This window comes from Paramormyrops kingsleyae, chromosome 10, assembly GCF_048594095.1.
Source record: "Paramormyrops kingsleyae isolate MSU_618 chromosome 10, PKINGS_0.4, whole genome shotgun sequence".
NCBI lineage: Eukaryota > Metazoa > Chordata > Actinopteri > Osteoglossiformes > Mormyridae > Paramormyrops > Paramormyrops kingsleyae.
Genome location: NC_132806.1, coordinates 31,097,090 through 31,110,500, shown reverse-complemented (window position 1 = coordinate 31,110,500; position 13,411 = coordinate 31,097,090). Strand labels below are relative to the sequence as shown.

Genomic DNA, 13,411 nt, shown 5'->3' with positions numbered 1-13,411 from the left:
TAACTTCATATCTGGCAGAACACTAAAATATTTCAAAACAAATGTAATTTATTCATATATTGTTAAATGAATATGTATATATATATATATATATATATATATATATATATATATATATATATATATATATTATAATGTACATGACGTAATACGCAGTACAAGACAACTGATGACCAAGAGGAAAACCAAAACTTCAAAACTGAGCAAGGAAATATTTACCCGATTGGGCTTAAATAATCGCTTTGCCATATGGGTAATTATATATTGGAATAATCTGGATACGGGTGTGACCTCAATTCTGGACCAGACGTGACAATGAATTACCTTTTTCCCGTTCCTTGACAAAAAATTCATTTTTCCTTTCTTTTATAAGTGGTGTGCTGTCATTAATATCCTGGAAAATATACAGGTAATTTTTTCATTATTATTGTTGCTGTTGTTTACTGTTAATCATAAATTTCCATCACCATTTCTCATATATTCGTACTTAAAAATTGTGTTTCTAGTGAATCCTTTTCTCGCAACAATTTTGTTCAGCAGCTGAATGTTATTTTTTCATATAATGTATTATTGAATGCATTTAGTTTTCAGGATTTGAATGCAAAACATTATAATGAAAATCAATACAAGATTTTGCATGAATCAAGTTATCTGTCTTATCTGTCAGTTAAAGCCTCACCTCCACATTGACTGTGACTTTGACCGATGTGCCTCTAGGCTGCTCTCCCATGTCAGTAGCTGTTACGTTTAACACAATTGCCCCATTAAGTAAGGGATTAATTGCTTCTCGATCTAACTGATCTTTATTTTGTAACACTCCAGTGTCTATGTCGATGGTGAAGTTATCGCTGAACTCACTACTCTCAATTCTGTATTGGATCTTGCTGTTGTTTGTTGCCGTTTGGTCGGCATCAGTGGCCTGCAGGAAACACCAAATACAGCATAAATTCATTGGCTAGTCGTGACATCTTTTAATGTGGAATTAGTAGCGCAGCCAGAATGTTACTTTACATTTTTGTAATTATAAAAGGTTTCATTGTCCAAGGCAAAGTATGTTAAGGACTCACATGGATTTGTAGCGATAATGACTGACCAGGTCCTTCCTTCACAAACTCGACATATGACTCTCTGGGTATGTTCGGAGTCATGTCATTTATGTCTAGGAGGCTGATCTCCAAGTTAGTTCTCCCTACATGTTTGTTGCTGTCTGTTGCTTGTAAAGTAGCATAAAAAGATGAACTGACCTCACGGTCAATCAGTTGGCCATCAACCACTTTAATGGTACCAGTCCTTGGACTGACATTAAAGTACTTCAATCTGAAAAATAAACATTATGCAGTTCATACGATATTAAACAGTCATAAGGGATATGTCAGTCACTGCCTGGTATTCTCGAAGATTTAACCACCTCATGGTTGGCAATATAATAAGTCTATCATTACATCCATCCATCTATTTTCTATACCCACGTGTCCTATGCAGGGTTGTGGGGGTCCAGACCAGGGGAGTTTCTAGCTATTGAAAAGATCCGGGGCTAAGTCAAGTTTATCTGGGGCATGACTTTTCTTTTGAAGGGAGATTGGCATCAGGGTAAAATACTCAGGGCTAGACTTAAAATATTCAGGGCTATGGCCCCAAGTGATCGGACCTAACGGCATCCATGGTCCAGAGCTTATCCCGGAAGCTATGGGAGCAAGGTAAGGAATCACATGGGATTCGTGGGTGTCTGTGTGTATGAAATCTACCTGGAGGTGGATCATTTAGGTCCAGAAAGCAAAAACCAGTTGAGTACCACCTAACCATATTGTAATACCTAATAATATAAATCCTTACACTTGCTTTCACTTGTGGATGTAAAATGGATGTGGTTTTGCTACCATATTACAATATTTTTTATTAATCTATTTTTTCTACTTGTCCATTGCATGACTTCCATTGCTGATCACAGACTCACACACAACCACACAATGTGGTCAATTTAGAGATACCAGTTTACCTAAGCATGTGTTTTTAAATACTTAATGTAAACCAGAGTACCTGCGAAAACAAAGAACCTGGGTAAAAATATATGTCACCGGTATAACATATGCATAACTCCCACATGTGAAATATGCACAAGTATGAAACAAACTCATGATGCCTTAATAACCTTCTTTGCTAACATGTAAGTTCAAGGACCAGCATAAGAGATTGAAAGATTCAAACCACTGATTCCCACATGTACATGTGACTTTTAGTGTCTATATATTTATATAGCTTAAGAGAAGTTAGTGCTGCTTGAATGGAAAACTTACATGCTGTCTGGTAAAAGTCTGTAGGTGATATAGTTTATATCTGCTGTGTCTGGATCTGCTGCCTGCAAAATCAAATGTAAAAGGTGACACTAAATGGCAAACAAAACAGTATCTTTTGAAACAGTCCAATAATCTATAAATCCTGCAAGAGCGGCTTATTTCTCTCCTTTTGTTGTTTTATTTAGATGGGCCTCTTGCTTTATATCTTTGCAACTTTAAGAACAACTTTTAATCTTCTGACCATATTGCCTGTCATTTGACTGGCAATCTCACTATTGATCTTGAACTTGCAATACTGCTTTTTTGACTATTTACAGATTAAACTGGGTTAATAGAACTTATTATAAATCCATTCATGCATCAAAAAATCTGAATAAAGATAGTCATACTGTAATGGTGGCTATAACTGTGCCCTTTGGAATGTGTTCCTTGACTTCTATATCATAGGTTTCATGCTGGAAAGTTGGCGTGTTGTCATTAATGTCATTGATCTGAATGGTGACAGTGGCTGTGGAACAGCAGTCCATGCAGGAGATGTCAGTGGCTACAACCTGCAGGGACAAGAAATGTATTTTCCTCCTCCGTCATCTCAGAAAGTGCTTATTTAAATAAAAACCTACCAACTACCTGGCTATGTTTAACAAATTTCTAAAAGCTACACAGAAAACACTTCCATAAAAGAATTATAATGAATTAAACCCTGATATATGCTTCCATGTGATGCTGTCAAGATCCCAGCCTTCTTCAGCTGGACCTGCCTTATTCATACATAGCATTTTGTCAACTAAGTTGATAGCTCTAGTGAGCAAATCCCAAACCTTGACAGCTTAAAATATAATCCAAACTTACCTCCATCCATCCATTTTCCAACCTGCTTATCCTACTGGGTCGTGGGGGGTCCGGAGCCTATCCCGGAAGCAATGGGCACAAGGCAGGGAAAAACCCTGGACAGGGGACCAGCCCATCGCAGGGCACACGCACACACCATTCACTCACACATGCACAATTTAGTAATGCCAATTAGCCTCAGCATGTCTTTGGACTGTGGGGGGAAACCAGAATACCCGTAGGAAACCCCACGACGACACTGGAAGAGCATGCAAACTCCACACACATGTAACCCAGGCAGAGACTTGAACCCAGACCCCAGAGGTGTGAGGCAACAGTGCTAAACACTGCACCACCATGTCGCCCCCAAACTTACCTCAACTATCATAATTTTCTTTTCTTCATAGTCAACATCTTGTGGATTATTAACATGAATTTGAACTTGAGCTTCTGAAGTGGCAGAGGAAGGTGACACATAAAAGGCATCTTTGTCTTGTCCTTCCAAGTGTAAGCTGAATGTAGCATTTGGTCCCTGAGTTAATGAACAAAAGAGTGAAACATCAAAATACTATAAGAGGTTGTTGTCCCTTTCACAAGATCTACAAAGAACGCATGATTGGTGCTTCTTGCTGCTCAACAATATCCCTTTAATAGATGGCAAGCCGTCATTGGTGCTCAAGATGTTCCAGTGGAAGATTCTCATCGAATCCCGAGTGGCCTCTTCCTGATTGGAGGAGCCTAATCTTCAAAAGATGGAGCTGTCTGTTTTGTTTGGTTAGTTTTGTTGCATGTTTGCTCATTGTTGACTGGTTTTTATGACATGCCCTCCTCCCATAACCCACTCAAGAGCCTGCAGGCCTTAACATTTTTTTAGATAATGATGGTGATAAAATCCTAACTTTTAACGATATTAAAATAGTGGTCATTTTATTAGGTACACCCATAGGTGGTGCTAGAGATACTGGGTCCCCAATCCAGCCCCATCCAAATATTTTTTAGAGCCCCTGATACCTTGGATTACTTGGAATCATCCTCACGTTCCCCACCTTCATGATCCTGCTGAGTTCACCTAGCTAATTATAGGCAGAATTACTTCAAGGGTAGATGTGTTTAATCCAGTGACTCTCACAGTGTGGGACGCGCCCCCCCACTGTGGCACTGCAGGGGGGGTGCAAAGCACAACAAATCCCAAGTTGAGAGTGCGTTAAAATGTGTAGTGGAACCAGAGCATGCGAGTGGAGCGAAGCAACGAGAATTTCTGCTCATCGCGCACGGAGCGGTAGCCCCCGCCCCCCCCCCCCCTTCACAGCCACTGCAGACTGCTCCGCTCATTATCGCTCCCCGCTCACTCCAAAAAAGAAAACAATCACCATTGTGTTTTAATTTTAGCTTATAATGTAGCCTGGCATCAAATAACTGAGCAGCCAAATCCACATTAAACAGAAACGATTTGTTTCAAGATGTGAACAGGTTGCCAACAGTCAGTTGGCTGGTGTGTGATTTTCAATTGGAGACACGTCTGCACACACGTTTACATGTATGTAAGAGTTTTATTACCTTTTTAATAGACTGTAGGGTTTGCAAACTACCCCAGTGCTTTTGACGTAGCTAATTTGAGGTTTATTATGGAATAATATAGATTTACCGTACGATTTCTTGCGTGTCATGCCAGATGCGTGACAGTTGGGGACCCTGTGAAAGTGGAGCGAGACGGAGTAAGAGATAAGGGGATGCCACTCCGCACTCACTCACGCTCCGGCCAAAATCCTTCCGCACTCACTCACGCTCCGGCCAGAATCCTTCCGCGCTCGCTATGCTATGGTGTGTCGGCGATGATGACTAATCACTTTCCCCACTTTATTAATGTATTTTTATTGGTAAATGTCTGCTATGCCCCCAGCAGGCCAATCAGCTGCCCTGGAAGTTCTTCAAGCCATCAATATTCTATGTTTAATTGTAATAAATATACATCTACTATCTATATACTCTACTAAATATACTCTACTATACTACTATACTATACTCTACTAAATATACATGTACTATCTAGAAAACCTGCTTTAAACATTCTCTTTAAACATAAATCCCTAAGGCTTGCACAATTTTTATACATACAACTATTGCAAATTATCTAGAATCTACATTAAAAAAGAAAAGATAAGTCTGACCTGGTCCAGATCGCGTGCAAAAATGTTCAAGCCTGTTACAGAAACACCTACAGAAGAATGTTCATTGATATCACCGCTGAAGCTGGTTGCTTCTGTGTTTAAGAGGCATAGCTTAACAGTGCAGTAATAAAACTTAGGTTTGTTGTCATTGATATCACCAATGGTGATCTTCATATTTGTCACAGTGCTGGAAAAAGTTCCATGAACATTTTCTGTGGTTTCACTGGCCTGGAATGCAAGAGGGAGAAGACACCTGAAAATTTGATCAAAAATATCTAGAATTGCATAAATCTGATTAGAAAACATTTAAATATCCATACTATAGTCCCTGCTTCTGTCTAATCTGATGACTGGCACTTACCATAAGGGTGAGCATAACAGTGGCGTCAATGTCCAACAATTCTTCTCTGTCAAAAAGCTTTTTGACAGATATGTCACCAGTACTTTCATTGATCTCAAATAAACCAGGTCTATTGCTACCTATGAAGACAAAGATTATGAGTAAATTATGACATTTCAAAGTGCAACATCTCTTACAGCAATGCGTATCTTCCGTGAGTAAGCAATTTCTCTTGTTGTTGTAAGATTTTCTCCACATTAACTAGGCTACTCCTTGATTTTGAATTTTTTTTTTTAATATGATCGTTTTTCCAAAAAGATCTGATTTACCATTTTAGTTTTCTAATTTTTATTTGTGAGACTGGAGAGTAACATTATGTTCCTTGAATGTTCTTATGTTGCACTTCTGGTCCTTGAATAGTCTTATTATGTTATTGCTTAGTTTGAAGTTGTTGAGTGACTCCTCCTCCGAAACTGTTCACACTTGTACCTAGGCATTCATTAATCAACCTAGCTACCCCCATGCCTAGTTGACTCCTTGGCAACATGTATGTTTGCAATGTTCTATTTACCTTACTTGTACACCGCTTTGGTCAAAACTGTCTGCGAAATATGTAAAATGTAAAGGCAAAATGGCCATATTTGTCCGTGTTAAGTAAACTAGCCTTTTTCATTACCATTTTATGTCTTGCTTTGCTTTGTCTTCTGGAGATTATATCATCACCAACTGTCCCGCCTACCATCAGTAGCAATGAATTTAAGCACAATATATTTAAACATAATGTGAAATTATTGTGCCATGAATAAGTATTCAGGCCCCAACACTATTTTCATATTATATTGTCTCAAATTCTAAAATTACAATCACCAACAGACGTACTCTGACTAAGTTGCAGAAGTAAGTGACTACATCTGGACAATCTCCAAGGCATTACACAAAAATAGCCTTTATGGAAACATAGAAAGGAAGTCCTGGCCTGTCCTTATCTTTAAAGCAAAAAATATGGTGGAAGGCAAAGGTAGATAGTTCTGGTCCGTAAAGCAAAAATTCAGACCAAGATTTTTACTTTCTGAACCTGAACTATCTACCTCTGGTGGAAAGTCTTTTGGTCTGATGACTCTAAAGTGGAACTTTGAACACTCTGTGGCATCTGGTGGCAGCATCATGTCGTCGGGATGCTTTATAGCCGCAGAGCCTAACAATCCGTGGGGTTGATGGGAAGATGAATGTTGAACAATACGGACAGATGATAGACGACATCTTGCTTCCTCTGCCAAAAGTCTGGGGAGGAAGTTTGTCTTTAAATAGCACAATGAACCAAAGCACACTACTAGAGCAACAATTCTGTGGCTTAAAACCAACTCCAACTAACAATACTGCTGTAACATAACTCCCAGTTTCTCCTGCCTCAGACACTCGGACGGTATCTTCCCCAGCTGACCGTCAGCACCCCGCAAGCCTTGCCATTACGCTGGTGCTCTGACCCAGACATCTGGCCGCAACAATTTGACCATTTTTACGATATAGTCGAAATTACTGGCACGTGCGGGTGGTCATAATGTGTTGGCTCATTGATGTATACATAGGGGTTGGACCATGAAACTGAAGCACCTGGTTTTAGACCACAATAATTTGTTAGTATGGTGTAGGGCCTCCTTTTTCTGCCAATACAGCATCGGCTCATCTTGGGAATACAAGGACAATGCACTGGTCCTGCACAGTGGCCAGATGGATTTTGAGCCATTTCTCTTGCAGAACAGTGGCCAAGTAACTATGTGATGATGGTAGAGGAGAACATTTCCTGACTTTCGCCTCCAAAATGCCCAAAAATGGTGACTGTGCTGGCCATGGGAGATGTTCACTTTCATCAAACCACTCTGTCACCAGTCTTGTTGTGTGTAATGGTGCATTATCATCCTGATACATGGCACCACATTTATGGTATAATGTTTGAACCATTGGGTGAACATGGTCCTCCAGAATGGTTCAGTAGTCCATCTAGAACAGGTAGTTATGCTCACCCTTATGGTGTGCCCATCTAGAACAGGTAGTGGGCCTAGAGACTGCCATGATATTGCAGCCCGAACCATCACTGTACCACACCAATGCTGCACTCTGGGTACACAACAGTCCTGGTAATAAAGCCTCTTTGGCTTCTCTACATTAACTCTCCTGGATGAGAACAATACATGTTTCACATTGTCCACAGACCAAGATCTCCACTGCTGGCACCAGTTAAACAGACATCTGACATTGGCACAAGTGAGCAAAGGTTTGGCTGTGGTCCGTCCTTCGTGGAGGTATGCCGACGTTACCCTGGGTACTGTGGCTTTCGAAACATCACAAAGACTTACTGTCCTGGTCACAGATGCACCAGCAAGATGCACACCAACAATTTGTCCTCTTCTGCACTCTGATCTGTCTCCCATTATGTTTTGTGGATTGCAATATTTTATGTACAGCTGTGCTATTGCTCTGCTAATTCAACCATCACACTCTGCTCTTACTGATGGAAAGTGCAATCAATAAAGATTGGCCACCAGCCCACGCACATATAGACTTGAAACCTCAAACACTGTATTAGCCTATATTTCAGTTTCATTGTTCAACTCCTGTAGATCAGCAGCACAGAGCAGGGTAGACTTCACAACAATCCATTTTACTACTGAAAATAATGCTCTAAAAAGGGATTTAATTTCGGTATCAGAATTCAAGAAAATATTTTGACATTCAGCAAATGTTCTACATTTATTTATGAAAGATCGCAAATGTTGAGAAACATCCCTGAAAAGCATATATAACATAACTGTGTAATATACTGTAGTTAAATGAAAAACAAAATGACTCTTACTTTGAATGCTGTAAAGCATCGAGGCATTGACTCCCTTGTCCGGATCTATAGCTCTCACTTTAAAGACAGAGTGACCCTACAATTGAAAGAAATATTGTACAGTGATATTATGACTGGTTACATTTTAACATATATTGCCATGTATGTTATGAAACAGTATTATGCGATGAGTACTTACTATAGGTGTGTTCTCAGTGACAGTAACTGCATATGGAACATTAATAAACTGTGGATCAAGGTCAGGAACATCAGTTACAGTGATGGATGCAAATGCTGTACTGGACTGAATGATATTCTTTCCATGATAAAGTCCGCCACAGTCCTATTAAAGGCAGAATTTTCATCAAAATAAAAGAAACTGATAGTTTAAACAAAATTTGAAAGCAAGAAGAACATATAAGCATAGCACTGTAGGGGGTGGTCAGTTCCAAGGGCTCCTGAATGGTCTATATGTGCGGCCACATATGTTATGCTTTCATAGGGCCCAAAATCTCTAGTGGCGCCCCATTAGAGTAAGTACAGAGTAAGTATAGAGCAAGCATTGAGTGATGTATAGAGTAAGTAGAGTGAGTATTCACCAATATAGAAAATGGCCAGTTCTTTAATGTAAAACCATAAAAAGAAAGCATATCTGTCATGATTTATATGTTACCTTATTACCTTGTACACTTACCGATGCATTGATTTTTAACTGATAAAAAGAGCTTTTACTTGTATAATTTAAACTTCCTGCAAGCTTCACTTCACCATTTCGATTAGAGATTGAAAACAGGTCAATGCCATCACTTGGTACAACCTAAACAACATAACAGAAAACAATCAAAATAAATATATTTTCATGACTTTGCTAAAGCTATGGATTGATTTTAAAGATGCTACTTTAAAGATGCTATTTTAAAGTGCTACTGAAAGTCTTCTTACATTATCAATTTTGTAAATTACGATTTTTGCTAAACCGTCATCAGGATCATTGGCTGTGACCTGACACAGAACTGTATCTTCAGTAGTATTCTGGGGGAAGACAAAAATATGACTGTAATTTCAACTATTAGTGCAACTTAAACACAATTCAGAATATCAGTATAATATGAGGAATACAGTAAAAACATATTTGCAGTTTGTTTAAAATGATGTTGGTATGAAATGAGAATTTACCGTTATTGAGAAAACAACAGAGTAACACAGGCTCACATGTGAACCAAGACCACAAGTTTAGAAGAAACATAAAAAGCAGGAACATTTTCAACAAGTACATCGGTATCACTTACTTCTGGGATATGTATATCATATGAAGGAGGATCAAACATGGGTCTATTGTCATTTGCATCATCCAAAATTATGCGAACTTCTTTTGAGACCTATAACAATGCAATTAATTATATTCCTGTGTGTGATATGTACAGATACACACATTTAAAAAAGAGAAAGAGAACTTACCTCATGGTACACACCATCCGAAACACCAACTGTTACAAAAAAGGTGTCTGTTTGCTAGGCAAAAATATGAAAGGCTTAATCAAACTGTCCTTGCAAAGTTATGCTGTGATAATACATAGTAGGAATAGCTGTAGTAATAATAGTAGTAGTAGTAGTAGTAGTAGTAATAATAATAATAATAGTTGTCTTTAAAAGTTTTCCAAATAGTATTTTTTGAATGGTATATTTGAATGTTTTCACACAAGAAATGCTGCTTAGTTGCACTTAACAATTATGATTACTTTGTTATACATGTTATTTAAGAATCATTAAGTAACAAGTACAGGTATGAATAAAAAAATCAGGAAGATAAAATGAATACAGTGCTATTGAGGGGCTGCAAACAGATAATCATGCATTTTACATAATTAAGTTCTTACTCTCATAGTCATCAGAAGGAACGTACCTCTCTGTCCATAAGAGAACGTATTGTTACATTTCCTGTGGTTCGGTTTACAGTAAAGTAAAAGGAATTTTCTCCTGTGAGTGAGTAACTTAATGGGTCATCATCTGCATCAGTTGCTATAATATTAAAAGCAAATTCACCTAATGGAGAACAACAGTTAAAAGCAGGTGGATAATCTTAAACTCTTAAATATGGTGCCAGTTTTGTTTTAATTTAAATGTATTGAGTAACATTTCATGAAGATTTCTACAAAAAAGCATAATAACATGCTAATATTTATTATTTATTATAATTATGATTTAAATTATGCCTTCATACACACTATGGGACATAAACATTTCTGAGTGGCTATTTGGACCAAGATGAAATTAGTCACACAGCATTTACTGTTCTTATAACACCCAGCCTCCTCAGTCCCTCCCCTTCGGCTCCACCAAAAGCGTAAGCACTGTGTTGCATGCATGGATGCATTGTCATTTCAATGTAAAAGTCGAATACAAATATAAAACTTTAAACACAAAAATACCCTTGTTGTAGCAATAGTTAGCTAGCTGAAGGCACACAGTAATCTTGCTAACTAGCATTAGCACTAGCTACAGGGCATGAAATGCATTTCTCACAAGGAGGGTAAATTCCCCTCATGAGAAGGAATTTTAGATTTTTTTGGGGGAGGGGTGCAATAAAAATACTGCACTTCAATAGTCGTGGAATTTTTAGTGCATTGTTTGGTGCAAATAGCATCTGCCTAAACATTTTCACAGTAACTTAAGACACATACCAACCCGGAGATCTTCACGTAATCTAACGAGATTCATTGAAATTTCCGGAATTGTTTCACTGCAAGCTTAAAAAAAAAAAAAAAAACGAGCAATCAGCAGTAAGGCAAAAAAATATTACATTATATTGTTTTTTGTGATATTGTCATTTCAAATTGGGCTGGGAGCGATATGCCCCAAAAATATATCTTCCATGAAATCTGCTAAATGTGAGATATCACAAATAATTTTATTAAAACTATGTGCAATCAAAATGAAATGCAAATACAGGGCTTCCTTCCCTTGTGAAATGTGACATGAAAGCTGCTTCCCTCCTTGACTATGGCCAACAAGAGCCCGTGAGGCATGTAAGAGCATATAAATAACTGGAAACTAAACCTGGGACTGAACATATAAACAGCAAACAAGTACCATGAACGAGAGACACCCTCTGTCGATGACTTGAGTGAATGAGTGAGTGAGTGGATGAAAGAAAGACTCTGATAGGCTAATTCTTGGTCATGACTGAACAAGAAACCTGAAGGAGTGAGTTGGTGAGTGAGTGGGTGAATAAGAGAGTCTCTCAGTTGCACCTTTGGGTCACCTGGTCATGTACTGAATGAGAGACCTGAAGATGTGTTCAAGTTGGTGAGTGAGGGAGTGAGTGAGTCCCTTGGTCACTCCTTCAGGTCTCTTGTTCTCGTACAGAATGACAGACCCAAAGGACTGAACGATTTGGTGAGTGAGTGGGTGAACGAGAGAGTCTCTTGGCCCCTCAGTCATGGCTATTGTTCTTGTTCTGAAGGAGTGAATGAGTTAGTTACACCATCTACTGGTGCAGTATATAGCCTGCAGGTCCAGTGACTTCCCGTATGCTGCAACTGGATTTTAGAGATGCAATATTTTCATGATTTAAAACAATTTTAACCAAGGTTCATTAGAAGAAAGAGTACTAAACATTCTTTATCCTTGTTAGCTCATTAGCTGACTATCTGATGAGCTGTTACGTTTGCATTTTTAACAAACATAAGTAGCTGAGGCACAATGTTGCCAAGATTTGTACTTTAATTCAATAACAAATATTGTGTTTCTCACATGATTATTGGTGGTATTTAATTTACTCCCTAGCACTTTTTATCCTAAGTAATAGGCTATTTTTGACATATCGAAACACAGTTGCTTCAGACCTATTTTATGCAAAAAGGAAGCGTCACTGAACGAGTTGCTGAATGAACAGAATATTTGTTTTTCGGTGGACTGAATCAAATGAAAAAGAGTCATCTTGCCTACCCTAACAGTGTAGACATTTTCTTTATTCCATACAGAAATCTCAAAATAAAGACAAAATTGAATTATATGTTGCATGAATCTAATAAACCAGCGACAACACAGAAGTGTTTCTCTCCACTCTGTCCACCATTAGACTTCTTTTTCCCTACATTTGTGTCATTGCTCTCCAAACACAATGCGAGTCCTTTTTTCTGTTCATTACAAGACACATACCCAGCATGTAGAGATCCAACCCCTACGGTTTTTTTAAATATATATATATATATTGATTGTAATTGCATCGCATCTGTCAGTTCACAGCATTTGGAAAATGTAGCATGGTTATCCTCATTGTGACTAACGTTTTCTGAATTTGCACTGCTTCTATTATTTTGTGGGAAGTTTGTAAATGTTGATCAAACATCATAATTCGATTAAAGTGTTTTAGAATTTGTAGCTTTTTGACACTAATCGGCCACCGTATAGAAAACTTTAAAACGTGGCATCATTATTTTGATCTGTTTTCCTCAAAACAGTTTAATCCTAAAAATTCAACATTTTCATACATCATCAGTATCCTAATGGATAATAAATGAATAACTAAATCCAGTATTGTGGGATGTATTGCTACTTACCAGTTATGAACAAGGATGCCCAGAGAAGCACAAGAATGTCCGACATCTTGAAAGCTTCTTACACATGAAGAGGTTTTGTGAGCTTTATTTTATGACACCTATATGACAGTACAGATTAGCAAGACAGAAAATGTGCATGTTTGCTTACAGGAAGAGCACAAAGATTAATCCTGCTTCCTATATATTACAATCGTAATTAAATCTTGCTTTCACAAAAAGTGCAGCTACAATAATTGATTATGTTAAAATACTGCAATCCTTAAAACTATTTATAAACACTTCAATGAAATTTATTTGAAATGTATAAACAGTTAATTTCTCTATATTTTAAAAGGTTTTATATATAAAAAAAAAATACATTTTATATGTCAGTGTGCTCATAATTGAAT

The 13,411-nt window shown here is 37.9% G+C and overlaps 1 protein-coding gene across 1 annotated transcript in view; it reads right to left on the bottom strand.

The window, feature by feature from the left end:
- The window catches only part of LOC140593127 (cadherin-related family member 2-like), a 32,440-nt gene that overhangs the window by 15,128 nt on the left and 3,901 nt on the right, over positions 1–13,411 (bottom strand). Inside the window, exons 4-19 of the mRNA XM_072717050.1 lie at positions 10,364–10,539; positions 9,919–9,972; positions 9,750–9,839; positions 9,403–9,492; positions 9,155–9,277; positions 8,660–8,803; positions 8,482–8,557; positions 5,652–5,770; positions 5,291–5,518; positions 4,773–4,814; positions 3,499–3,654; positions 2,684–2,845; positions 2,295–2,356; positions 1,068–1,317; positions 680–919; positions 325–394 (exon numbers count right to left, since the gene is read on the bottom strand). Coding sequence (XP_072573151.1) covers positions 325–394; positions 680–919; positions 1,068–1,317; positions 2,295–2,356; positions 2,684–2,845; positions 3,499–3,654; positions 4,773–4,814; positions 5,291–5,518; positions 5,652–5,770; positions 8,482–8,557; positions 8,660–8,803; positions 9,155–9,277; positions 9,403–9,492; positions 9,750–9,839; positions 9,919–9,972; positions 10,364–10,539 — 2,082 coding nt within the window. The remainder of the gene's footprint in view (positions 1–324; positions 395–679; positions 920–1,067; positions 1,318–2,294; positions 2,357–2,683; positions 2,846–3,498; positions 3,655–4,772; positions 4,815–5,290; positions 5,519–5,651; positions 5,771–8,481; positions 8,558–8,659; positions 8,804–9,154; positions 9,278–9,402; positions 9,493–9,749; positions 9,840–9,918; positions 9,973–10,363; positions 10,540–13,411) is intronic.